Consider the following 11,512-nt stretch of genomic DNA (forward strand, 5'->3'; position numbering starts at 1 on the left):
GGGAGAGCACTAGCAGTTAACCTGGGAACTCGGTGATGCTCAGCCAGGGTGAAAGCTAGCATGAATGAAAGCTAAGAGCTGGCATATTTTTCCAAGGGTTGCCTTGACTCAAATTTTGAGAACCACTGGGGTAGCTGACTACTAGAAGGGGAACTTGCCCCATCTTGAATTAATGATTATTCTAGCAGGGACTGTGCATTCTTAAGCTCTTTGTTGATGTAGATGATCTGATGTAAGACTTATTAGTGTGTAACTTATTTAAAAATAGTGTCTATTTGTCTATTTCTTTCAGTGCTAAAACTCTGCAGTTGAACACAATTTCCAGCTGCTTAAAGTCTAGGAGAGAAAAAGAAGGAATTAGTGGTGGCCATGAAGCTGAGTGGAGGTGATGTGCACTGGTGGTTTTGCTTTCAGAGTTTTGGGAGAGTTTAGGAAGTGTCTTAGTAGGCAGGAGGGTTGAGAGGTAGAGTTTGGTATCCTCCATACGAAAGAAATGACAAACTCCTCTGCCCCCCATAAGGAAAAACTACAGATGAGGAGGAGCAGGGGCCAAGGATGGAGCTGAGCTGTGCTCTGACACAAAGGAGGAGGTAAGCCTTCAAAAGAAACAGCAAGGAAGATCAGAGCCAGCATAGCATTATGGAAGCTCAGGGGGGAAAGACTGTAGACTGTAGATATATGAAGGAAGAAGGTCAGCCATACAAAAGTGAGGAGAGAATACAGACCAAAGAGGCGGTAAAATCTGGCCACAGTTAATTTACTTACTGTGGCCCCAATTCTGCAGTAAGTTCTTACAAGTCAGACTTTAGGATTGGATGTGTGTGTGTTTTATTCACATAGTTACAATTTACCTTTTAATAAAGGCTAGATAATCTGGAAAGTTGAATCCCTCTTATTTGTAGGTTTTTAAGCTTATTTTACAGAGAGATTTTTGACTCAAGTGTGCTATCAGATACAGCTAGGTTATATATTTTTCCCCTTACATTTTTGATACCTGACTTAATCCACCGAATCATATCTGATAGTATCGTGTTCTTGGAGTGAATGGTGTTGCAAGTAAATTGTCCTTTTAGCTGTTGTACTTATGTTTGCGTTGAAATCTTAACAAGTGCCTGTTGTTTTTTTTTGCGCTACTACAGAGACTAGAAGTGTCTGATTAGCACGCTGTGTCATTTGTATCTGTCTTAAGTCCTGTTACTCATCTCCTTGCACTTTATATTTCTTGTTTCTCATAGTACTTCCTTGTGTGTATGTAAGGCAACTCCGGAGGATACAGCAAGGGTGTATTGTGTAGGCAGAATAGGACTCTTGTAGTTCCACTTGCCCAAACTAGAAAGGAGTAGACTATAGTTGACAGCAATGAGAGGCTAACCCTTGTCTGATAGTACAGCAATCCTCTTCCTTTCCTAGTTTTTTATCTAATTGATCTCCTGCCAGTTTCTTCCCTAAATACTCTTATAGGAGAAGAACCCTGACCTAGGGCAAAAAGAGAGAATTGCATGTCTTTCAGCCCTTGTATTCAATCTGTGAGGGGTAACTGAGTTGTGGAACACCTGTTTTATTTCCCCTTGTGCCCTAAGCAACAAATCACAATGGCTTTAAAGTCCAAACAAAACTGAATTTTAAAGCTGTTTTCTCACTGCTGATCTGATTAGCACTTTGCAGTCTGCAGCAAGCTAGTTATGGGGATGCTGCTTGTAACAAATGGTGAATCTCCTCAAACAAGTGTACACAGGGAGGGAAACTTCCTTAACCAGGTTTGTCTATTTTAAAAACCGTTGTAGGAGTGCATAATTTTGGCCAGTCAGGGGTGGGGCTGCCAGGGCCTCTCTGCCAGTTCGTGGCGGGGGGGCTTGCTATGATAAGCCCATGAAAATAGCGTCCAGCACCACAATCAGCCTACAAATCATCTGTCACCTCAATTTCAGTATGTTCCTAAATATGAGGACCTATCCTTGATTCTAGTTACTTTAGCATATCTCTGAAATACATAGTGAACAATTTAAAGTTCTCAGTGTATCTCACAAAGTGGGCCATCTTCATTAGGTATATTTCCCCATCATAGCAGTAAACTCATCAAACATCTATATGTGACCCAGTTATCTCAACCAGCTTCCTTCCTGAATGGTTTTTGAACAAAAAAGTAATTCAAAACGAGTCTTGATGCCCATCTTGCTGAGGTCATCTGACCCCAGCGATCTTTCCTGCCCAAGTGCACGGGGGCTGGACCCAATGGTGTGTAAGGTCCCTTCCAGCTGTTAAAAAAACTATGAAACTGGGAATCGCAAAACAAAATATTTGGAGGGTTGCAACTGCATTATACTTCCCAAATAGTGGGGGGAGTGGTGGTGGTACAGGAAAAAAAGCAAAAAAAACCCCAACCCACCCACACTTTTTTTTTTTGAATGTTGCAACATAATAAGCCTACTTCAGTTGGGGACCAGGATGGGGGAGGGAGTATCTTTGCTACAGGTGCTTATGTAGTGCTACGAAGCAGGAAGGCATGGTCCTTGCCCAGGCTTCCTTCAAGCTAAATTCCTGGAGCTCCTGCACCCCTAATACACGCCCTTGCACCTTAGAGTGGTGGCTGCTGATGCTGTCGTGGTCCAGGACCTCTTGGAGGCCATGGGCATAAGTGAGAGGTTGGGATGGGGTGCTGGGGGTCTGATATAGGTCTTGAAATTACTTTTAATCTTTTTACTGATAGGATTTCTAATTGATTGTTTTCAATGACCAAGAGCCCTGTAAAAGTCAGTTACCTAGTAGTATTACTCATTTAATGATCTACTACAATAGTTTTTCAACCTTTTTTCATTTGCGGACACCTAAAAAAAGTTAAATGGGGGTGCTGACCCCTTGGACACCTAAAAGAAAAAAAAAAATTGAATGGAAAATTTTGAATGGAGGTGCAGACCTCTTTGAAATGTAAGTGTGGGTATTCGCATACTTTTGAATGATCTTTTTGCAGACCCCTTGGGCATGGTCTGTGGATCCCCCAGGGGTTTGACCACCAATCTAGTAATACTAGAACTGAGTATAGCCGGGTAGGTGACGGTTTAAGTGACTGGGCAGTTAAGTTCTCAGTGTGGCTGTCACTGAGATGGCGTTTTGTGGAAATCCCACTTTTTTTTTTTTTTTTTTTTTTTTACTGGAGTCCGCCTCTGATGTGTCATTTCTATGTACTGAAGTAAATAAATGCAACAAAAGCCTCTTGGGAATATAAGGAAGAAATAAAGTTACCTTTGCCATAGTACCGTGGTCCTGGCTCAGTGCTAGAATCGCATAATTATCACCAGCTTTTTTCTGACTTGCAGTCATGGCCCCATGGCAGGGGAGTTTACAGCAGCTAGAGCAAGTGCTGCAAGTTGAAAATGAAACTTATCATAGTTTGTAAATATTTGTTTGTATTATAAACAGCTCTTGATAAATAGCTCCCTGATTAAAAGGAGGGAGGGTTTGGGTTGCCATTGTATGTCCTGTGTGCTAAATGAATGATGGTCCCTACATCCAGTTTGTAAGCTTAATCAAAGCAATCTTATTTAATTGATTGACAGCATCACTTCTTTTGTGCTATAACATCAGATTGAAAGAATAAAATACACTTCAGACTTTGGAAACTTCTTGATTTAGAGCCGGATGCCACAGTCTGCTTTTCTTTGTTTTAAGGTTTGTGTACCTCTCAAGTTACTTTTCCTGTCTCTGTTGCAGAGGGGCTTGAATCTATGCTCTCAGATTTCGACGTTCTCTCTCTGTCAAATATCCAGCAACATTCTTTAAGAAAAAGGGACCTTCAGCCAGAGACGCATGTAGAAAGGCTATTAAGTTTTTCAGCCTTGCATAGGTAAGTGATAAATTTTGGTTTAATATTATGAAATTGCACTATTGGGAAATTGTTTTTACTTCACTTGTTTTGTTAACGTTTTTGGTCTGGCTTTCTCAGGCCAGCAATACAAAAGAAACCTACCTTACTTGAATATCTTGAAAAGAGGGTAATTTTGCATGCTAATTAACATGAAAAAAATATTTTCTTTAGTGAGCACTTTTGATTATTCATTGATGTTTTGAATGGTTCTTTATGCAGTTTGTCACACTTACTGTATAAGTGTATAAGTGACTTGAAAAACCAGTCTCTTCTAATTTCAAGACTTTTAAGTAGAACTGAAAGCTAGTATATCTGTTGTCTCTGTAGATATTGCTTGCTTGGAATTAACAAAAGAAAATTTTCTTACAGGCACTTTAAATTATACTTAACTGCAACTGCTGAACACTTTTCAGAAAAATTTAAAGCATTAATTGTGGATGGTAAAGGCAAGGAAAAGGAGTATCATGTCCACTGGCAAGAATTCTTCACTGGACATGTTGTTGGTTAGTATGGACTAGACTCTACATGTGTCAATGCTGAAGTAGTTCAACTTTGTGAAGTGTTGTTGGCTTAGGATAAATGGTATGTCAGGGACATTTTATCATCCTTAAATTCAGTGAGGGTGAATGAGTAGACTTGTTCCTAGTATTTTTCTGGACAATTTTGTCAGGTTGGTACAGCAAGTATTTATATGTTGGTTTAGAACTTGTTTTAAAAAATCAAGGTACGTTTTACAGAAAAAAAACACATTGCAGCTGCTTGTGATAATTTTAAAATTATAGTGTTGATGTTAAATCCAGCTGAGATATTGGATTTATATTACTTGGAACTGAAATCTTTTGTTGACAAAACAGGAACACCACAGATAGTGGTTCTGTAACATTATGGAATGCCTCGTGTATCCCGGAGAGACCACTTTGTTACTAAAAGGCTCCATATTCTTTTATTGACTCCTGAGCAATTTCACCAAGTACCTGTTAGTTAAGTTTTGTGTATTAAGATAACTTTTGAGTTTATAAAGTATTATCTTTCACGTATCCCTATAACACCTCTTACAGCCTAGGATCAGGCAGACAGTTTGGCTGTACAGTGAAAAAATATACAAAGGCGCTATCAATTTTAATTTTTATTTATTTATTTTTTTTAGGTAGGAAGAGAGGATACAGCTTTTTAATTAGCTTATGTTTTTCTCTTCTACATTTCCAGGTGAACATAATTCTAAGGTTGTAGCACACATTGGTGACAAAGACTTTACTGTAAGAATCAGTACTGATGGTGAAGAATACAATATAGAGGTACTGTTTACCCTTAAAGCAATATTGACCCAATAAGAATGTTATCTAAGGAATGTTATTTACACAGGTTTAACCAATCACTCTAGTCTGTCTAAAATGTTCACATATGTACCTCTGCTAGGTGTTACATATTGCTTCAAGCAGTGTTAGGTGTGTACTGATGTATTCCATATAATCTATTAAGGTGTGTATGGAATGAGACAGGGTTCCATGTAGCAGATATTTTTAGCATGTTCGAAAGATATCCTTCTCAGTCTTGCTGTTCTTGACTGGCCTTCATGGAGGAGACAGGCCTCTGCCTTTTTGCCAAATAATCTTTTTTGGAAATGCTGCTTTCAGAAGCATCTTAATCCCCTTCCATGTATTTCCTTATTCAGAAAATGATTGCTGCTGCTCTGTCTGTGTAGTTTGAGTTGTTCTCAGAACTACTGGCGCTCGTCTAGTTTTATATGTGGCAACCGCTTTGCAATGTGGAAGGTGAACCCTGTGTCTGTAAAGCATTGGATTAGACCCTTGAAGTCCCTCACAGCCCTTCGATTTCATGTATCAGGCCTGCTTTGTCCATGCAGATATGCCTGTAGCTGAGTAAACAGAATAGAATTTATAAGTATACACACCGTGGTGGGGACATTGGCAGTGACGGAAATTGGCCTTATTTCTACAATAACTCAATCTGTATAAGCTGTTGTATGTGTACTTTCTCTAAAAGACTCACATCTCTATTATTTTTAGCCACTTTGGAGGTTTATAGATAACACCAGAGATGAAAGACTGTTGGTCTACAGATCTGAAGATATTAAGGATTTCTCACGACTGCAGTCTCCAAAAGTGTGTGGTTATTTAAAGTTTGATGAGGAAAAACTGCTGCCTGAAGGACTTGAGGAGAGCAAGGCAAATGAAGGTCAGTGCCCAGATGTTGGGGAAGAGTGAAACTTTTGGTACAAATATTTGAAATCTGTTCATTTAGTGGCCTGATGTGACTCTTTCATATCTGGGAAGTTCTGTGTTGTGATCTCTATGGTAATCCTTAACTTTTTACACTTATGTCAGATGAGGGCAAAACAACTCGGTTTGGGGCAAAGGGATCTTCAGAAAGGGTACTGGGCTCTCGGAAGTTCACTTTCTTTACAGTCTCTTAATATTCTGTCATGTTGTATTTTGCTCTAAAGGAAACATGAAAGGGGCTTTGTCTTGCTTGTTTCTTTATGATATACCAGCAGAAGCTGTTTGGCATATGTGGCTCTCTAGAATGCCTCTTGAGCCAGGATGGACTCTGCATGGAGGTGGTGCAGTTTTCTGTGCCTGAAGCATCAGTAGGTCAGAGAGATGACGGAGGAGGAAGTGTTAGGGTGCAAGGTTTTTGAGAACCTAGTGGAAAAATAAAGCTAACTTGACCTCCCTTTTGCTGCTCAGTCTTACTAAGTTCTTTTCCTACAGCTATAGGTCAGGGAACTGTTATGTAGACTTGTGCTTTAAGAGGGGTTACTTTAGAAAACTTAAGCTTTTCAAATCCAGAATAAAAGTGTTTATACATTGCAAAGAGATGTGTATGTTGAATATTTTTTGTACTTACACCTTTATGTTAGTGAATGTCCATCGGGAAAGAAGAGCTGCTTCAGAATCCCCCAAGAACACATGCAAGATGCTTGTGGTTGCAGATCATCGCTTCTTCAAGTATATGGGCCGTGGGGAAGAAAGCACAACTATTAATTACTTAGTAAGTACAGGGCAATCTGTTTTCACTTGCTAGAAGTCATGCAAGCAAATTACTTGCAGCATGAAAAATGGTGCTATGGTAGTTAGAAAGCTAATGTGACCTGTACATTCTGAAATGCTGAATTTACTGTGTGACTGATAGTACGTCTTATCTAGTAGAGCAGTGGTTCTCTACTTTTTTTAAAACTTGGACATGTGTCATTAACCAAAGGCACCTCTTGGAAAATGCCAGCTCTTAATTTTTTACTCGTTTTATTATTTTTCTGTAGTTAAAATACATTTTCTATTGCAAAGAACTCAGACCACAGTGAGGCAGAATGTTTTTAACACTATGAATTCCTATTTGAAATCTCTGGGTTGCTCTTGTGAATCATGTTTGTACAACTACATAGTACTAATAGATAATTCGTGTAGCACCCCAGACGCACCTTTTGAGCAGTATATCTTTTAAATTGCTCTTTCAACTTTCCTTTCTCCTTTCCTAAACAGGCTAGTAAGACTTTTTATAGTAAGACTTTTTTTTTTTTGAGTTGTTTGTTTACTCCCAAAACATTAAATTAGTAATGTCTCTGTACTGTATGTTGTTGTATGGCTTGTCTAGTCTGGAACTTTTCATTTGAAGTATACTACAAATCACTGCGCCTCTGTACTGGAGAGGAGGGCTTTTTTGGGTTTGTTTTACTTCTGTCCAAATACACTTAAGTGTAGGTCTCAATCTGCTGTGTAGTTATAAAAATAAATCTAGAATACTTCTCCCTTTAACCACCTGTACTGTAAAAAGGTGAACAGCCTGAAACTTCTGCAATAAACATGTCCTTTTTAATTAAAGAAATACCAAACAAGGTCACCTAAATTAATTGAGTGAATCAACATGAGGAATAAAGATTGAAACTGGTATCTTCCAGTGTGTAGTGTACCTCCCCTTCTTCGGTGGAGAAATATATCCTTTCCAATTAACATCGCAGTTGCAATAGTTTATTTATTATAGAGGTTTGAGTTGTGGCTCTGTAGTTTAGCTCTGGTGAACACAAACGTCATGTACCTGCATCTGGAAGAGCTACATAGCCTCTCTCATTGCAACATGAGCTGAAGAGAATGTTCCTACTAAGTAGTCACTGTAGGGAGTGTTGCTGACCAAAACCAGCCTGTTCTTTCTGATACAGGAGCAGTTACAGTATGTGCTATAGCTTCCACCTCCCTTGCCATGTTTGATTGTTTGTTTGTGTTCAAGTGTCAATCTGTTGTTGGAGACGAGCTGTATTTTCCAGGAACATGCTCAAACCAGCAATGCCAGGAGAAGGTGCAGAAAAGCAATAGTGGTATAAACTCAGTTCAACATTATCAATAAATTGAACAACTGTGACAAATGTAAGGATCAGACAAGTATTTACATTTTTACATACACCAAACTAGCAATCTGACAACAAGCAAGAAGCACTATAAATTCTTATTGGTAAAAAGAATAAGTGTTACTGAAACCCAGTGAGATGATTTCAATGACTGGAACAAGAAAATACTTCTTGCAACCTGTTTACTTAGCATATGATGAAGACACTAGTGAAGTGGCACTCTACACTGAAGACACCATTATATTTTTAGAGTTACTGATCATCACTCGGAACCAGAAGACCATGAGTACATGTAGATCACTCTGTTAACTATCAAAGCCCAGAAGGAAGAATTGGTGAGGGAATGCCATAGACTTCTCATTCAAGTGGGATAACAAGAAGAGTTACTCCTTAAGCACCTATCTTTAAGTTTTGTTGTTAAAAAGTACTTTAGTTTGGAAGACATGTGAGCTGTCTCATGCACCCAGGAATAAAACATCCAAGTTTCTAAGAATGATACACTATAATTTTGCAAAAAAAAAGATAATTATACCCAGTACAAAGTAACTATCTTGAAATTCATTATGATAAATAATTGTGTTCACCGTCCTGAAAACTGATGGGTGCCTAAAGAGTAGTGATCCTGACCTTGATGCTTCCAATAGGAACTAACAGAAATAGTCCCAACTAGCAATACATACACTTGGAGTTTCAAAAGGGCTAAATTCTCAAACCTCCATTCTGTAAGTGTAGTATTACAATGTGTGATTATTATTGGCAATAATAACAGCAATAATATGCTGTACACAGTTGCATTTTAAATATGCACTTGTTCATTTTTGCAAAGACGTTTTTTCCATCAAAAAAGGTGTAAGGAACCCCCAAACTTCATTTCAAAGGTGTGGAACTGAATGCACTTTTAAAGTGGAAACTAACTTGTAAATTAATTTTAAAAAGGGTAAATTTACTCATTTCATGTGAAAGATCTCTGTTCATTTCCTCTTATCTCTTATCACAGTTTTTTGTTTTGGAAATGGGATTCAGTGTCCCAAAGGCCTTGTAGATCTTGTCACTGAGCCCTCACATGTGAGAAGTGACAGACTATTTTCGAAGCCTTCATCACCTCTCATTCTGTCAGAAGTAGAATTTCAGATACCATCCTCATCCTCTCAATTGTTTCTCTTCTCAACTTGAGTTCACTTCTCTGGCCTTGTAGCACCTCATATGCCACGTAATTCTTCTTCTGTTGTCTCTCTGGATATGAGCAAGATCTCTGTCATGTTGTCAGGAAGTGGAGTTTCCAGTGGGTTGTCGGACTCTTTATCTTTGTTTTGCTCTCCTTTTTACCTCCTGAAGCAAAACAAACTTTTTTTTAAAACTGTTGGCAATTGTGTTTTTTGGTTTTACATCTTGCTAAGCATCAACAAGACAAACTAAATAATAAATTTAGATGCACAAGATGGTTCTGAACTCTGTTGGGGCCCACCTTTAGAACAGCAGTAATCTTGCAGTCTCTGATTGGTAATGTCCTTTTGTGTTTGTGATCGCACCACAATCCATAAATTACATCAAAGATGCAGTAGGGCATAGGAGTTTGAGCTGATTGTTAGTGGGAACCACTCCTTGGAGATATGCAGGGCACTCATTCAACAGACGATGCATCTAACGGCGCTGGATGTGAAGCTGGTATTCCTACTTTTTCAAGCAGTTGATTGAACAGTTCACCTGCCACTTACGCATTTGCTGACCTGCAGTAAATGAGGGGAAGGTTAGTGCTGTCCTTCACGAAGCATTTGTCACTTTTCACTTTCCGGGCATGAGCAGGGAGTGTCTGTCACTCCATGTTGGCACAGACAACACAGTTTATTCCATCCTTTAAATCTTTCCCACTTCTGGCTTTTAATTTTTTTTCTTTTTCATGGCCTCTGTTTTATCATCACTGTAGATGACATCTAGGGAAAACTCCTCAAGAAGCCATTGCTCAGCTGCCGTTTTGCTCCTTGTTTTTTGTAAGGGGTGTTGAAATGGATTTTTTTCATTTGGAAAAAACCAGCCATGACTAATGTTAAAATCATGCAGTTGAGCTGAAGAGACAAGCTGAAGAGTCTTTTCCTTGACTGCATGTTCCTGCTTCCTGTGTTTGTCTTGAATCATGTAAAGGGAGCCTCGTTGACATTGAGGCCTTTTGTGTTTGACAGTGCTTTGCCTTTCTGTTTTCATAACCATGCGGAAGTTTATTGCTCTGTTTCCACTTTCTGCACATAACCAACCTGTGCAACTCTTGACTTGTTTAACTTGAAGGATTTGTCAGTCTGATAATTTCCGCTTTAAGCAAGAGTCTTCTCTCTTCCCTGCATCAAGTCTCTTAGTAGCAAGACAGAATGCAAAGAAGAAATCAGTGCATCACAACATCCATATCCACCTATAACAAATGTTCCTTGTAAGTAGTGCCTTTGTTGATACATGGTAGAGGAAAAAATTTGCAGAAGAAAAGTTGCCTGTAAGCAGCTGTTCTTTTTTTATAAGACACTTGTTGCTCTTTTGCAACTACTGTTTTACAGTCTGTGCTGGCTTCTTAGTACCAAGTCTTCTACATTTTTTATACTACTTTTTCTCAATAGTCTCACTGCTTTTGTAATCTATGTACGATGCCCAGATATGAGCTTTGGTAACGCTTGGATAAGATGTATTAGAGGAGTGGGTGTTTCTTGTTAGTTTCTTTAACTTCTTCCTGGGTTCTCTATGACAAAAGAATAAAAATGATTTCCAGTGAGTTGGCTCTGTGAACATATTCTATCCAAGTGGGAAAGTATCCAGGTTGTAGCTATATTGGTCTAGAGTAGTAGGGGAAAATTAGGGAAAATGTATATGGACTAATCTGTATAGAATACAGAAACATCTGCTTTCAACATGCCAGCCAAACTGGAGTATATAGTTCTTTAAAGAATAAAAATATCTGTTGAAATGACTTCAAAAAACTCTGAAAAATCAAAATGTGGGGCTTTTGAGATGCTGCTCTTGCTAACTTCTTTATTGAGGTGGTGCTCTCCCCTACCTTGGGAGTCTTTTAAGAGAAGGCTGGATAGGCATCTGGCTGGGGTCATCTGACCCCAGCACTCTTTCCTGCCTACTCAGGGAGTTGGACTCGAAAATCTGTTGAGGTCCGTACTGATCCTAGCATCTGTGAACGAACTACTTACCTACAGACCTGAGTTTGTTCCATTTTTATCAGGCTTATTATTCTGAAATTGTTTTTCCTTGTAGTTACTTTTTTCCCCTTTTCTCACACTCTTGAGAGAACCAGAATTCCT

General features: G+C 38.9%; 1 protein-coding gene across 4 annotated transcripts in view; it reads left to right on the forward strand.

The window, feature by feature from the left end:
- The window catches only part of ADAM17 (ADAM metallopeptidase domain 17), a 44,384-nt gene that overhangs the window by 9,636 nt on the left and 23,236 nt on the right, over positions 1–11,512 (forward strand). For 3 of the 4 annotated variants that reach the window (XR_003092764.1, XM_025197609.1, XM_025197611.1), the window contains exons 2-6: positions 3,709–3,841; positions 4,232–4,365; positions 5,069–5,157; positions 5,890–6,058; positions 6,744–6,874. Coding sequence is in view for 3 of the 4 variants with exons in the window: in XM_025197609.1 (XP_025053394.1) it covers positions 3,709–3,841; positions 4,232–4,365; positions 5,069–5,157; positions 5,890–6,058; positions 6,744–6,874 (656 nt within the window). In the remaining variant the exon portion in view is untranslated. Of the gene's footprint in view, positions 1–354; positions 386–3,708; positions 3,842–4,231; positions 4,366–5,068; positions 5,158–5,889; positions 6,059–6,743; positions 6,875–11,512 lie in introns of those variants that run through there. The other variant, XM_025197610.1, reaches the window with a different exon arrangement.

This window comes from Alligator sinensis, unplaced genomic scaffold (assembly GCF_000455745.1).
Source record: "Alligator sinensis unplaced genomic scaffold, ASM45574v1 scaffold866_2, whole genome shotgun sequence".
NCBI lineage: Eukaryota > Metazoa > Chordata > Crocodylia > Alligatoridae > Alligator > Alligator sinensis.